The following is a 17201-nucleotide window of genomic DNA, read 5'->3' as shown; positions in this document are numbered from 1 at the left end:
GTTCGAGATTTCTGAATGCTGCACAATTTTTGTTGTAATCTACTTAACTAGCGTGCTAGCTGCAAAAAAAAAAAGGAATAATTTAGCTTCTGCTATATCTTGTTTTTTGTTGGCTATGTCAACCAAGGCAGGTCTCCAAGTGCCTCTAGTTGTGAGCCTCTGAGTATCATTGATGTTACTTGCAATTACATCCATACACATGCAATAAGGTAACAAGATTACAGAGAAATTTTACAATGCACATTTTTTTCATTAATCTCAAGCATCTTCTCCCTATCCCCTCTCCTAAAATAATGGTGAAATTCCATGATTTCACAGGGAAGACTGTGCATGGACACAAGGAATAAGGACTGGAAAAAAATTAAAGGTGTAGAAGAAAAAACAAGTGCAGTCACAATTAATCTGTTATTGGGACTGTAACAAAAGTTTACTTGTCATTAAACACATTCATATTTTTGAAGCAGATGTCACATTCTTAACCAACTATTTGAGATTGCTGCAACATCAAGCAAAGAAATCATTTCTCATCTTCATTAACAGAAAAGCACTGCTGCAAACAGATAATAAATCAATTCATTTTACATACCCTTTGTCCTTTGCATGAACATCTGCACCGTGCTGAAGCAGAAGTTGGACTATTCGTACTCTGTTATAGCCTGCTGCTAGGTGTAAAGGCGTCGACTGCAAAGGAAAACAAAACAAGATGAAGAATGGGAGACACATATTTCTGCACTTCACTTCCTACCATTTCATACTCTTTGTTTCTCTTACATATTTGATCAAGGTAGGTTACACTTTCCTTCTGTAATTAGCCAAGTCAAGAAATACAAAGCACACGCACGCTCCTCCTGTTGTCAAACCAAACCCCTTCCTGGAGGTGGGGAAGAATCTATGTATCACTTAAGGCAATAGCAAATTTATCAGATGAAGTTATTTAAAATGATAGCCCAACCTTGCTCTTTTTTTTTCTTTAATCCTATGTGTCTGGTTTTTATTATTTTTCAATGCTATAAGTTATTTATACATTTTTTCAAACAGTTTCACGAACAAATTTATGCAGTTCAGGCTGCATACTCACAGGTTACAAAACTGCTTGTATGCAAGTCTTGTTGCAGTAAGCGCACGAGAATCAGACTGCAGAACAAAACGAATGCACTTATGCCCTAGCAGGAATGTTTGTCTTCAGCTCTGCACCAAACAAGTGTAGGTACCTTGTTGGTGTTCTGTGCTATGCTATAAGACACACACAGAGCAAACTGCATGCAGTTTGCTGTTTCCTGCAAAATACATCCTCAGCAGTAATGCCCTAATGGCGTACCTAGTAACAAAATAATAATAGCACCTTTCTCCATAGCTAATTAGTATTAGCAACAGTAATAAAAATGACAAGAAAAAATCCCCTCAAAGTTCAATCATTTTAAAAGCTTTTTATAACGAAGTAAATTTTGTGTGCTGTCTCACTCTGAAGGAACTTATTTCTTCCACGAATGGCTGATAGTTTGCTCCCTCCCAAGGCTGAGAAGCAGAGGAGTTTGAAGGGATCTTTGTTGCTATTTATTTTGTGACACACAACAAACAATGCACTTCTATCCCAGTAAAACCCCATACCTAAAAAAACTTGAACAGAAAGCAAGACTTATCTATCTCACAGTATTAAGCCAAGTACAGCTTTACTGCAGGCATTAAGACATCATTATACAGTATTACAGGTGAGACATCACATTCTTGCTATTAAGGTTTAAAAAAAAAATCAAGACAAAGCCTCATCTGTAAGCAGCAGCAAGTGCTATATATTCATAAATGGAATAGATTTCCAGGAATTAATACCCATTTAGTAAGACCATAACTAGGAATAGACTGAGTTATGTTTCACTAGAGTCTCAACACAGTTTATTACTATAGTCTGGAGCTACTTTGTCCCAGAAACAGTACCTACTTGGGCACCTACCAGATGTCCTGTGTGCAAAGCGATGACACAGGCTGTACTGTCAGTAAGGACAGCACAGGGTGTCTCCAAGAAAAATGTCCACGTAACGCAGCTTATTTGAGAAAGCAGTTCTGCGATTTTCTATGAGACTCACCTTCAGAATTGCCCACACCCTCTGTTTGCTACAAATGGACATCAAAGTAAGCAGCTCTAACATTCTTCACCTCCTTAAAGTGTCTCCGTAGTTCAAAAAACCACCCCCAACCAAACTAGCCAAATCTTTAAGTCAATTTGTATTTGTTAGGATCTATTATTCTGTTCCAGAAAGGCTTCTATTACTGAATTAACAATTTGGGATGATCCAAAAGGTATTAAGTTCTTTCAAATCTGCCCCCATTATAAAACAGCTGGCTCCTGCACATCATAAATACTAATGAAAATGTGGATAAAGGTTACGCCACTGTTGACATTAGAAAAATACTTCAGGTGCTATTTTTGACAATTGCCTTGGTTTGGCTACTAAGTCCAGTTTGTCAACTGAATTAATAACTCAGAAAATCTGAAAATGATCTGAAATGGACTGCTGAAAAGTCAGTCTCTTGAAAGGTCTGATCGCCAAAAGAAACTGGAGAAAATGCTAAATCTTGGAAGAGGATGCAGACCACTGCAGGATCCTTTAACCTCACTAGGATTAAAGTAGCTGCATCCATGCTTATCTGCATACTACTTCTAAAACAACGCTGGCAGACTTACAAGATGCTGCTTTACTCTTATTGAGCGTTATTAATAAGGATGTTCTCAATAAGGATGTGTCAGCCCTGGAATCTTGTTGAGTGATTAAAATTTAAAGATAAAACATGACTCAAGCTGGAACCGTGTATTTTGTATTTCTAGGATTATTAAACCTACTTTTGCAAAATAACTTCATTAGAGAAAAAAGCCAGAACATTTTTAGCTTGTAGCTGTAAGACTAACAACGCAAGCAAAGCAAAGCAATGACATCCCAAATCTTCTGACAACTTATATCCCTGCCTTTCGGAAATGCAAGCTACTTCCTTCTCCCTGAGCAAGGTCACACAGACACCACAGTCTCATGAATGAACCATGTCTCCCCCAGCACACCAGGAATTATTTAGCTGCAGCCAAACACCTGATGTTTGGCTTGCTCGCCTTCTGATCCACTGCAGCTTCAATGAAGCTGTGTGCCACGCTGCAGCCACCTCTACAAAAAAGAGCTAACTAACACTCCTCTCTTCACTCTTAACTGGAGATGGGGCTGAAATCTCTTCCAGTTAATTTATGAAACACTGTTGAAGTCAGCACTGTAGTCAGGTCTAGCGAATCAAAATCCCCAAGCCTCTCTTGACAGTCACTCTTTACATTGGTTTAAAGGTTCTTAAAAACATTGCACTTCCATATGCTTCAGGAAGCAGGATGTGCCTACCTTAGTCATTTTTAAGGACTTTTCCTTTCCCATGAGACAGAACATTCATTGATATCACACTTAATATATATTATGTTTAATATAGATTTACTAATTTAAAATATTAATCCAGTGCTACCAGCTTGGACGCTAACCACAGGAATTAAGTACCTAAAACGTAACGTCATGCTATGTGAACTAGTCATCACACGGGGATTACTAGTCCTCCCCACCCCAAAAGTGAATGATGTTCATAAAGAGACTGCTGTTTAAAAATCAGTGCACTTTTTCTAGAGCACTAGAAAAGTAGGAACTAGTTATCACTAACAGTATTACTGTATACTGCACCTGTAAGGTATATCAACCCAATCATTTAATATTAAGGAAAGAGATTTAATTGAGCTATCAATTAACCCCTCCTCCCATGTCTTGCAGTACTTGTCAAGAGACTTCCTAACAAGAATCCCTAGAGGGCATTTACCTTCCAAGACTCATATTCACAATTACCAAGCCAATCACATTGTCTTGTAATTAAAAAGAGAGCAAATCTACTTTTAGCAAGTAAAATAAGACTCTCATGTAAGATGCTCACATTATTCGAAATTTTTATGGCATCTGTAATTGAGTGCAGGTACCGTGCATTTCAAATAAGATCCCTGTACACAAAATAGCAAACACAGCCTGTATACCTACAATTTATATTAAAGCTTTTTTTTTTTTTTTCCTGCAGCCTTTTTGAACATGTGTTAAGGCATTTTTAGATTTAAGCAACGTACATACAACAGTTTGATATTCTCATTGAGCCTTTGGTGTTTTCACACTGTTTTATTACCAACAGCTGGTTTAAGGACCTTATGGTCAAGGTCAGCCACCTTTGGACTTGCTGTCCCCCTGTATCAAACAAAAGGGGCACCAAGGGATTGTCAGATCTGCAGGCTGCTGAGTTATTTCTACTAAAATCAGAACATTGGTTTCAACAAATCATCCGCAGGCAACATGGGAGCGCTGGCTCTAAGCACCACCCATATCCCTATCTATCATGCAAAAGAGCCTTCAGTAGCTCTTAGAGATGGTAACATGCCCACAGCCTCAGAACAAAACATGCATTTTCAGATTCAGAGTAATTTTGGATTGCCAATATTATGGGTAACTTAAAGCTGAAGGATTTTACATAAGGCTCTTATATCATGTATTACCTGCTTGTTAAATAACAGCTAGCGGAGCTGCTGTAAGAACTAATAATGCCTGTTCTTGCCTGCTCTTGCTCTCTGCCACTAGAATCTCTACATTGCATTATCTGATAACAATCTTAATTAGCGTGTTTCTCTCATTCACAAGTTGTCATCCTGAAGGCTATTAAAATCAACAAACAAGAATCTTCTTATATACGTCTTGCCCTGCATCTAATTTACAATAAGATGAAGTGATTTAAAATTATCATCACTTAATTTCATCTTCTACAAGAAAGGCATTTTCACTATAAAAAGGCAATACCATCTATCAGACGTCCCCAAGACCAGCTCTCGTCTTGACATATAATGGCTATACCCATGTTCAGAAGGTCCCCAAATGGACGTTCACCAGTAAGGGTGGTTCTTGACAGACAAGTACAACTTTGATTACATACCCTTTGATTAGACACCTAAGAACAACCATATGTTTACTGACAACTCTTTTATAACACCCTCCTGACAAAAGGCATCCAAAAAAAAAGAAGAGGGGGGAGGAGGAATCAAATAATGATCACCATACACTTTACTATATATGACTTTCTTACCTTGTCTCTAATCTACCTTCAGGTTTGGTAACTTGGAAAACGCAGGTATGTAGCAAATCCCCATTTAACTTCTATCAAACAGAACACCTTTATTCAAATCAGACTGCGTGGCCAGCAGAGAGGCGCAGCAATAAAAATTACATTTTTAGCTTTTGCAGTTTGTCTTACAAACTCCCTCAAAATGGTGCTTCACCTCCTCTGAACTGAGAGACAAGTAGCAAGGTTTCTAATCACAGAATGCACCTTTGTTTCACAGTCTGCATAAAACTGACTGCTCTGAAAGATGTCCTGAGGCCTGTCAAGATGACTACCTGAATCAGGCATACTAAGCAAAAACCTTCGTGGCAGGCAAACAACTCTCTCTCTTCACTGGGTTAGAATTTATGATGCATTCTTTTTTTAAAGTCACAACAGTCTGCATCTGCTTCATGCTGCTATCTCAAAGACTTCTCTAAAATGAACTGCATCAATCATGAGTGTGTATCAGGAACATATTCCAGATGCAAGCGAAATACCTCCTGTCACTAATTTATAATCTGACTAATGGGATGAGAAAACAAGTTGCAACAACATCATAGTCTAGAAGAGATATTCCTGAGCTTTTCCAGGATGGCAATGATCGGAGTTTTGCTTCCCTGCTTAGATACCCCCTTGCAAAGTATGTCTTCCATTTTAATATTGCACATTGTGCCCATCTGTGGTAGTTTTATGCAGCTGGACTACACCACAACTGCTTTTTCCCCCTCTTTCTTAGATCTGCTCCCACAGAGGCGCAAACATCACCACTCACTGGCTCGGCTCTGGGCAGCGGTGGGTCCCTTTGGAGCCAGCTGAAAGTGGCCCTTATCTAACATGGGGCAGCTTCGGGGCTTTTCTCACAGGGGCCACCCCAGCAGCCCCCCTGCTACCAAAACTGTGCCACATAAACCCAATACACCATCTTACACCTTCATTTTTAGGCTTGGTTGTAAGCTTTCTTGGGAAAATATCTCTCTGACAGGTTTGCGTGGCATGGAAACTGGACTTACTATCACATACAAACAAGTCCCTCCCTTCTAGAAACATATATTTTGAAATAATTACTTAATATTTATGTTAAAATGCTCTTCCATACTAGGTACTATGGGGAACAAAAGTCCTTAACCTCAGCAAGAGAATGATGCTCTTGTTGAGCAAGGAAGGGTGTGTTCTTCTGTTCACCAGCCACATGGCATGTAAGCTTCAGCCATCCAACTTGTCAAATTGTGCAACTTCCCTGGTCATTTTATAGTGGTACCATGTTCTTCAATTTCATGATTGACAGTTAAGCCCTAAAGGACATACTTATAGATGCTGCTCCAGGAAAACAAGTTATGTCAGCCTGCTAACTATAGATAAGCTAGCTACAATAAGTTTAAACTCTGGAGATAAATAAGCACAAAAATGAAGAACTTAAACTACTTTTATGTTTTTAAAAAAAAAGGATTAAGGAAGACATTTTTCACTCAACTGTGTTTCCAGTGGTAATTTAACTGCTTCATCTTCAGAACACAAACAGTAATACTAGACTGTTGAACAGATTTAATATAGTAAAATTCAGAATACCATTATGTTGAAAATTTTACATGACCACACGAAAATGAACTGAATGGCTCATCAGTTCAGAATCTGCAAGTCCCATAGTATCTTAATTTAGAACTCACTCTTTCTGGCATATCATTTTCTCTTTGAAAAACAGTGATCCATCGTTTTGAGCCGACAGAAGAAGAACAAAGAAAGACGTCCACATTATAAAGAGATTATTTTCTGAAACAATACCTTCAGAAATGTATTCAGGTATGTACCACTTGGGCTGTGGTACAAAGCCCAGAGGAGGACAGGTATTATGAATGGCATGCCTTTTAGAATGCGTATCAGCTACAAAGCATTGCTTTGTGGATCACAGGTTCAGAAAACATTCCTCTACAAACTCTGGAATGTTATTTTCAAATTAGTGTTGGACACTTCCAGGCTGCATAAATATTGATAAAGTAGATTAAGAAATAACAACACACAAGAGTGAAACAGAAATATTTTTTATTAATCTCTAGTGAGTATTTAAATATGTTCCTATTTAAATACGTTCCTTCTCAGAGGGCTGTAACCTCCAAACTACTGATTCCTAAATGTTTCTGTAGTAGATCTGACCTTTGAGGGACAATACAACAAGTTTCTGTCCGTATCTCTGGACTTCGTGGCTGTGTGACAAGACTAGGAATTAGTTCTATGCAGTACCATGGAGGCACTGTTGTACTGCAGGTTTGGAAAAGTATTGACAAGTAAGGGGCATATTTAAGAGCTTTTTCAATCACAGATTCCTGGGGTTGAGAAGAACTGAAAAGATGAGAAGCGTCATATTGCAGAGGGGTAAACACAAGAAATAATGAGTTTCTCTGCCTCTTAGAGGTCAACAGAAGGAAGAAATGGATGTTTTCACTTCACTGGTAAGGAACTCCAGCTAGCATTGAAACAGCACCACCAAAGAGAAGGTTGGAAGTTGAGGCAAGCAAGGTATTACTTCAGAGAAAAAGAACCAAAGTCAAACCTCAAAGAGCATAATTACCTACGAGAAAGATACCAGGACTAAATGAGAGGCCAGAAGAAAATGAGATAGCATGAGACACAAGGCAGCAATCATGTTCAGAATGAACTTAAAAGCTTACACAGATCCACAAGAAAAAGTAGACATAAAGACATGGATCTCAGCTTCCCAAAGTTTAATTAAGAGTCTTCCCTAACACCTCCATACTAAGTTGGTGCCACTACTTTCAGAGTGAGCATTCAAAGATCTGACCTAAAAGCAGAGACCAAGCGGGTAAAGGTAAAGGGCTGGGAAAAACACTTAAATCTTTGCATGGGATCTACCACCCCGACCTCTGATCATCTGATTTCACAAACAGCAGGTCCCATAAAAGGTGCACTAGTGATCCTTATGATGTCATCATAAATAAGAATTAAAAAGCAAAAGCCCACAGCTCCTGAAACTGTCCTGTATTTCCATGTATCTGAACCTACCATGCATTTGCTAAACCAGGATGTGTCCGAAAAGCTGAGCAACATTCTTCATAAACCCACAGTATTCTCAGAAAACTGTTCCTTAGGTGAATCTGTTCCATTTCTATGTGCAAATGAAGGTTTAGCTGGGAACGGAACTGCATTATGAAAAAGAAATTCAGAAGCATCTACAGTGAATCAGCATTTGCAGTTTTCCCAGATTCAGAAGCTCAGAATATATCTCTGGCAGCACCCAGTGACAAAAAACAGCAAAACATGCAGAGAGGATTTTGAAACGGATTATCACAGAAGTAGAGGAGCATACATTTTTTTTCTTCTGTGGTAGATGCTGGTAACTGAGGGAATAGTGGCTTGCTGAGCTACAGAAGGATGAAACAACAGTAAAGAACTGCTCTCTTCTCCTAAAGGAACACTGCTAATGATATTTAACGCTGAAGAGAGATGTAAACTCCAAAAGGTATGGCAGAATTCTACATGGGAATTACTTACAGTATCATTGTATCCACGATGGCCATTTTTGTTGCTTCTTTTCATCATACAGAATCTGTTAGAAATGTAAGTCAAAAAGGGACAACTCTGAGGTGATGTGCTGAGGCATGACTGGCTACTGCCAAGGTAGAGATAAAAAGAAACTGCCCCTGCAGTGTTACTTACTGGAGTCTTTAGAGGTTATTCAAACATCTAGTACTCGAAGGAGCAGCTAGGGAACAAACTCATCTGGGTTGGTGGACCAAACACACGGGCATGAAGAATTCTGTCATGTCAACAGCTGGAACTTTCTTGTAAATCACACCCTGGAAGATGTGATTTAAATTTAGTGCACAGGGAAGAAGAGGTGCTATTACTACTGGCCTGCGTTACAGGGCAAGGACAGCCGAGTTTCTGCGGAGTTTTTGAAAGTCCCTTAGTGCCAGTCAGTACAGTTCACAGCCTCAGTCTTCTGCTGGTTTTACTTGGGTGGGCAGCCAAGCTCCACCACAACCGCTCTCTCACTTCACCCCCTCAAAGAGAAAGGGGGAGAAAATATGATGAAAAGGGCTCAAGGGGTGAGATAAGGATGGGGACATCATCGTGACGGGCAAAACAGACTCAGAGTAGGGAGATTAGAGAAATTTATTGCCTATTACTAACAAACTAGAGAAGTGAGAAACAAAGGAAAGAAACCAAAAACACCTTTCCCCCATCCACCCTCTTCCACCTTGCGATTATAAACATTTCAGCCTTAAGTTTAGAATATTTTCCATATTAATAAGAAAGAAAAAACTCTCCGAATGTTATCTTGACTGCTCTCTCTGCTAACATGACATTCAAGCCAGCACTTTGCTCATTTTTATTGAATGTGGGGTGAGAACAAGCTCTGTTAAGAACAATACTTGCAAGTTAATTGCATTTCACTTCCAATTCTCAGAGTTTAAAAAAAAACTCACATTTTGGAATCAAATTAAAATAAGAAGTCTAAAATAATTCACAAAATTAGATACAAAAAATGTTCTTTTTTTGCATTAGTGATTATTCACAAGTTTTAGAGTTTAATGCATTTATAATCCAGTCAAGTAGATTTCATTTTTCCTTTGCAGAACTAATACAGCCTTCCAAAATACAGGAAAAAGAGAATATCTTGTACTTCCTAATACGCTTTGAAATTGAGAAGTTATGGCTATTAGAAATAGAATATTCTAAAGAATTCCATCTGTAAAAAGTATCTTTTATAAGTAGAAGTATATTACATTAATTAGGGGAGACTAACCAAATAACCTCAATTTTCTTGTCCATCACTGACACATTCACCATAAATTACAATGCCTTATTTTGGCATATTTCTTCCCTTTCATTGTTCATCTCCTACCTGCTTCATCAACTTACATAACCATTTCTAAAACCATTGTGTAAATACAACTCTCCTTGCACATACGTGTTTGAAGTTCTTTTCATTTAGCATGAAACCCACCACTCTAAATCCATGTAACCTGTGAAGTCAGTGATGGGGTTATATTAGCAACTGGTAACTGATGTGCTGAGAGGAAACAGTGAGGCAGCCAGAGCAGGCAACACAAGGGCTTTGGGTAACTTCAGTTACTGCCATATAGACCAGGCCAGTGTCACACATAAATACACAACAGAGACAAAATGTTTGGAGGTTATCAGTGATTGTTTTACCAAGATGGCTGTTTCACTCAGACGGCTAGGAGAGCCATCTGAGTAAATGCAACCACTGAGCTGGCACCAGTTAACAAACAGGAGCTGGGTCAAAAACCTGCAAGAGAAGTTGCTGTGTAACACTGACTATAACGTACTTACATTCAACTCACCTACAGGGGAAAGGATTGATAAAAATAATGGAGCATGACCACACTAACCTTCAGAAAGGGAAGCTATGAAAAATTAGGAAGTTTGGTAAATATAAACTAAAAGCCGTGACCAAGAGAATTAAGTCTTTACAAACAGCGAGAAGACTACTAACAGAGACCATACTAGAACCAGTGCTAATGCACCTTCTGTTGGGAAGTGCTTGAAAAAGTGAAAGAAGCCAGTGTGATTAAACAGCAACTCAAAAGCGATTACTAGAATTAAGAAGGTATTATTCAAAAAGCTGAATTCAGAAGCTAAAGAAAAATCAGAAGGATCACGAAATCCAGCAGATTATAGGTAAAAATACAATTAGGCAGGCAAAGATGATTTGAGCAACAACTAGTGAAAGGAATTCAAACTATCGTTAGTTTGAATTCTTCTTCGAAAAAAAACTTCTTCCGACCCACCAGAAGCACAAAAATCTCCAGACAGTCTGGTGGGGGCAAGATGATACTAGGGTAAGAAATGAGAGATCCTACAGGCAAGTTATTGTGGAGGAACTAAAGGAACTCTGCATGGCATGCATCTTAGAAGAAACATAGGTAATTGTCACACCAGAGCCCTGGTGAGTAAGCAAGTGAGTATTTGGGAGTACGGTGAAGCTTGGAAAAGGATTTCTCTGAAACTGAATTAAGCATAAAAGAGGTAACAATACCCATGATGAAAAAAAAAATCAACAAATTGCTAGGATGGGATTGCATTCACCCAAGAGAGCACTGAAGAATTAAATGGGTGAATTACTAGTGGTACGCAACCTTCACTTAAGATTGTCTTGGTACATAAAGTTGCAAAAATGATTCCAGTCATTAAAAGATTTTTTGGGGGAACTACAGCCTGTAACATTGGCACCTGTACCACAAAAAATATAGTAACAGCTAGAATTAGTGGACAGATGGATAGACATGATAAAAGAGTCAACACAAATACTGTTAATGGAAGTTCCACCTGACAAACCTCTTTGGAGTTTTCTGAAGTGGTCAGTAAGCATCTGCATGCAGATAAACAAAGTGATACGTTTATCACTTAGTGAAAGCCTACGTGGGCACTCAACAGGTTTTTAACACAATCCTCACTGATGGTTTTAAGGTAGATGGTGACAGCTCCTGGGACAGGTGCCTGGTAACGTGCAGAGATGGGAAACGAGGATAAAAGTAAGTAGTAAGTCTGACAACAGAGGAAGACAACATATTCTAATATCCGGTTTGAAAGAGAAGAACAATGAGAAAGCAGAATCATTTACTTCTCAGTAACTCTCAAGATCACAAGGCAAGGACTTTTGAGGGAATTGACACCAAGAATAGAAATGGCACCTACAGCATTTACTACAGTCATCCACATACAGAAATCAAATGCATACAGTCCACAGACCGAACCTCCAAATTTCAACTCAAACATTAACTTCAGCAAGCTCTTGGAAGGGAAGGACTCAACTCTCAAAATCATAATAGAAGAAACATGATTGCTATTCAATTTCTGGATGCTTGTGAGCAGACAGAGCCAAATCCAGATTGAAGCATTTAGTTAAGGTACATAAAATATTAAACGGCTCTTTCCAAATCTGCCAATCTAACTTGTTTTCTCTAAACAGTAGGTGAATAATAGCATAAAGCAAGAAGCTGTCCCTTGTGGGAAGCTAATCATCAAGGGGAAATAGTTCAGGAATAAAAAAGAGCACACCTAATAAATTTGGAGGTTTCCTGAAAAGCACATTGATTAAGACCTAACAAATGAAATTTCCTGGTTTACAGAGACCAATACAGGGAAAATGACTACAGCGTAAGTATTCTCCTTCCAGTTTTCAAGTGCAGAAGTTCTCTTCCTGGACATGATGGACTATCCTTTTAATAATATCTGAAGAACACAGGAAGGGATACTTACTGAAATATTTAAAATAACTAAGAAAATATTTAAGATCTTGTAACAGAAACTTAGAGCAGACAGATCAATTTTACATTTTATGCAGAAGGTATCATCTTAGGCTAAGCAGGGTATTAAGTAGCACCAGGGATAGAAATGAAGCCAAGTCATTTATACTTTTACAAATTTAGGGGAGGGATTCTTGTGCTATCCACTTTCACCATACTTGACTGACTAAGTAAGCTGGGATCACACATAAAAGAGGGTATAGGAGCACGTCAGTATTTCTGACATACATGGCATTTTTCTTCAACCCCCCAGCTCCTAGAGACAACTTCATTACAAGAGAATCTCAACTGCTGTTAAAGTTTCTCGGCTTAATAACTACAAAGTAAAAGCATGTGAAAACATAGATTGACTGACTCAGAATTGGAAAGCAAACCACTGCAGATTTTTTCCTGAAAATGGTTGAAGACAGGAAGAACTCTGAAACATGGGTTGGCAAATCCACTTACCAACAGCAGATTGGAGACTCCCTGGTAAGAGGAGATGTAACTCACCCAGTTTTCATATAATTCATTTTCTGTTTTTTAATCAGCCCTTTGTTTACATGCTGATCAAGCTGACTGTACATACAGAGCAGGAAGCAGAGGAGGCAAGAGAAGGAACCTGTTACTCCATCCAACAGAAAGTTAGCCCTTATTAGAGAGGTCCCACAGCAGGATCTGAGGGAGCATTGTACTCAATCCTCTCCACTAAATGCACACACACAAGGTCTTGAGCAGGGGTTGCTTCAGACCAAGGCTGCTGGTGCACAGCTCTGCATTGCAGACTTTCTTACAGTTGGATTTCTTACATGTTACCCTTTATCCATAAACATGGACAAGGCAGCGCACACAAAACCTGAAATCCTTTATGACATGATGGAATGGGCTAAAGCCTCAAACATACGCAAAAGGTGTTTTCTATGCATCAAAAGCATTCATGCAAAGGCCTGCTACTGGTGTTCTGGACCATACATTCTGGACCTACACCTGGGCTGGAAAGGCAGAGTAAAAAAAAAAAAAAAAAAGTATTGGATAGGCATAATAGTAAGTACTGAGACACTAGTATTGGGAGCTGTAAGGACTGAAAACCAAATGAAGAGTGAAAAGGGCACTAGGAGCCAGAAGAATATACTGAAACAAGTAGGGCCACATACACTTTAAAAACAATTTTTATTAAATAAATGCAGATGTTTTTTCCCCATGGGATCACTGACTCATCAGCAGTGCAGGATGGGTGAAGAATAGCAGCGTGTTGTTCACAGGCTCCCTTACTCACTCGTAGAAATTTCTAAGATTCTAGTTTCAAAGGAATTGGGCAGAGAGAGAAGCTGCAGGAAGAAAAACAATGTAGGTGGGGGGGAATTACATTCTGTGCTGCTTTTTGGTAATGATTTCTGCCTCATGCCCAACAAGTTTGTGAGACAAGCTGTTCACATGTAACACCATGGTAGTCTCTTTTTTTCAAGTGGTTCATACAGAATGTAAACACGAGAAGTAGCTGCAGAGATCAATGCAAATAATACTTTTAAAATATGAAGGATATATCCTATTTTACAGGAAAATAGCCTTAGTGACTGACACACAAGTATTTTAGTAGCAGTGTGACCTCAGTATGCATAATAGAGAACAGGAGCAGGGCATTATATTCCAGCAAAAATCCAACATAAAATAAATAAATCTATCCTTCCACTACTAATAGCTACCATGTCAGCTGGATACAGTTCATGCTGGAAAGCTGTTAAGAAATGATGTGAGAAGTCTGCATTGTAGAGAAAATTTCTAATCTGAATTGCTAAAACCAGTGTGCCTTTACTAGCTCAGACAGTTCTGTATTAAAAAAAAAAAAAAAGGATGCAATATCAATTTCCTCATGAGACATCTTTCAAGTGTTCACAACAGCTTCCCAAAGGAAATGAGCAGGCTGAGAGATAGGTTTAAAATGAAATGTATCGTGGTTGTTACGTTGAGTTAAGCTTTCTCTTGGCACTACCTATGAGTTCAGGTATGCTGCGACTGTTGTAACATATAAGAAATACTGCTTGCATGGCAAAAAAAAACATTGCTTCAGCTTCCAGTAGCAGATAGGAACCTGTTGTTTTAAAATATTCAATATTTAACATTTCTGGAAAATTCACCACAAGGTTGGATCAATGGGCAGAGGCCAATGGGATGAGGTTTAACATGGCTAAGTGCCAGGGCCTGAACTTTGGCCACAACAAACCCATGCAGCGCTACAGGCTTGGGGCAGAGTGGCTGGAAGACTGTGAAGAGGAACAGGACCTGGGAGTGTTGATTGATGCTCACCTGAACATGAGCCAGCAGTGTGCCCAGGTGGCCAAGAAGGCCACCAGCATCCTGGCTCGTATCAGGAATAGTGCAGCCAGCAGGAGCAGGGAGGTGATCGTCCCCCTGTACTCTGCTCTGGTGAGGCCACACCTCGAGCACTGTGTTCAGCTTTGGGCCCCTCACTACAAGAAGGACATCGAGGCCCTGGAGCGTGACCAGAGAAGGGCTACGAAGCTGGTGAAGGGCCTGGAGCACAAGTCCTGTGAGGAGCGGCTGAGGGAGCTGGGGTTGTTTGGTCTGGAGAAGAGGAGGCTCAGGGGAGACCTCATTGCTCTCTACAGCTACCTGAGAGGGAGGTGTGGGGAGCTGGGGGTCAGCCTCTTCTCATAGATAACTAGCGATAGGACTAGAGGGAACGGCCTCAAGTTGTGCCAGGGGAGATTCAGGTTGGGAATTAGGAGACATTTCTTCTCAGAAAGAGCAGTCAGGCATTGGGACGGGTTGCCCAGGGAGGTGGTGGAGTCACCGTCCCTGGGAGTATTCAAGGAAAGGTTGGACGTGGTGCTTAGGGACATGGTTTAGTGGGTGACAGTGGTGGTAGGGGGATGGTTGGACCAGATGATCTTGGAGGTATTTTCCATTAAGTTCAATACTGCGGTTTGTCTTCTACATATCTTTATATCTATATACCACACAAACAAAGTTTGGCAGAGCTCAGAGGAGGGACATAGAAAAATTTCAGACCCATCAGGAATATGCATGTGCTCATGAGAATTTTGTCTAAACAAGTTCCATTTTGACAGAGCAAATACTTTGCAAAACATTCTAAATAGAAGTAATGTAAAATGCAAATTTTACGTTAAACGTAACACCACATCCTAACATTTTTTTCCCCACTCTCCTCTTGAAAAACTCAAAACAAGACTAAATGGTGTTAAAATAACTATTGTAATTTAGCTCAAGCATTGTTTTTTAAAAAGCAAACAAATTGGACTGGTTGAAAGAAAACAAACATTTCTTTTGACATTTCACCCTTGCATAACACTTCCGTTTGCATACACTGCACTGTATAGCTCAGAAAAGGGCAGCATTATTTGTGCCCTCATTCAACATGTACACAAGCCAATACTTACTCAAAATCAGTTTCCTAGCTCAATTAAATAATTGCTTCTCTGAGATATTATTGGTCACTTTTCTTGGCCATCCAATCAAAACAAAACTCCATAAATTACATAGATCCTTGATATGCAGTAATGTTTTAGTTGACACATAAAAATTGTTCTGTTTTGCACACACTCCTCCTTCATTTTTCACTCCAGAAAATAATTGCAAGAGTAGCAACAGAGTGAATTCTCTCTTCAGACAACAGATGAAGAGCTTCAGTAATGTGAACATCTCCACAGTAATCATGTAATCTATCCAAACTTTCTCTTGGAGGGGAAGAAGAAACATTGGATTCCGCTCCTAATTCAGTATTGACCTCCATGCTAAATTAACAGATGGATCAATGGCTATCAGCACCAGCTGTAACTGTTTTAGCAGCATGGACTCCTGTCCACCAGGAATCACTCTGCCTATCAATACATTTCAAAAAGGCTGCAAGAAGCACACACAATGCAGTAAGTCTTTGTTACTTTTAACCCAAGCTGGTTTCAGACCAGCAAGCTACAGTCCTGGTTTTCCACTCCTTTCATCTGTTCTATGAAGCACGCTATCCCAGCAGATGTGGTGTTTAGGAAATTCAGGAACTCCAGATGTTAGCATGCATGAGTCATTTTAAAAATTCCACAGAAGAGATCCTCAGGAAAAAAAATAGGTAAAATGCATACAGCAATAAAGTAAACAATACCACGACCAACAATATACTGACTGTTCTGCTATTTTGTCAGGAGTTCTAGCACAATGGGTGTTAGATGACAACTTCTAGAAATTCAAGCCGTCAAGTATGAAAAATGCTGCTACGTTCTGTTATGCAGAAAAAAAATCACTACTGGGACTCAATTTTCTCACCTACAAAACTAAAGTGATCCCTTAGCAAAATAGTGTTGGATGTCTCAGAAATGTGCAAGCCTGAGGAATGCAAAAGCAAAAGAAACAAACAGGAGTTTCTGCGTATGTCTACACTGCAGAGTAAACATGATGCAGAGATGCTCAGATCACTTCATGGAGGCTGCACTTCCTCACCCTGACACTGTGCTAAGTCTGTGGTAAGTCTGAGATTTGAAAATCAAAGGATCTGCAAAAAATAACTAAGAAAAACAATCATATTTGGAATGGAGGGCTCTGTGTCTCTATCAGAAAGAATCACGTTACGTGAGTTCAAAAAATAACAATATTGAAACACATCAAGGAATACAAAAAACAGCTTCCAAAAGGGACATATTCTCAGCAAGTGCATATCAGGGTCAATTGGAGGCAGCTACATCAGCAGATCTTCACTGACAAGAATGTCGAGCTGTAGGCTGAAAAGGGCCCTGCTTCTTAGGACATGGCCAAACATCA

At 39.4% G+C, this 17201-nt stretch overlaps 1 protein-coding gene across 5 annotated transcripts in view; it reads right to left on the bottom strand.

Moving 5' to 3' along the window:
• The window catches only part of TNKS (tankyrase), a 119771-nt gene that overhangs the window by 40561 nt on the left and 62009 nt on the right, over positions 1-17201 (bottom strand). For all 5 annotated transcript variants that reach the window (XM_080588842.1, XM_080588838.1, XM_080588839.1 and 2 more), the window contains one exon: positions 587-681. In XM_080588842.1, the coding sequence (XP_080444968.1) occupies positions 587-681 (95 nt within the window). The remainder of the gene's footprint in view (positions 1-586; positions 682-17201) is intronic.

The sequence above is a fragment of the Anser brachyrhynchus genome (genome assembly GCF_964034855.1).
Source record: "Anser brachyrhynchus genome assembly, chromosome: 4".
Lineage (NCBI taxonomy): Eukaryota > Metazoa > Chordata > Aves > Anseriformes > Anatidae > Anser > Anser brachyrhynchus.
This window is presented reverse-complemented; position numbering and strand designations above follow the sequence as displayed.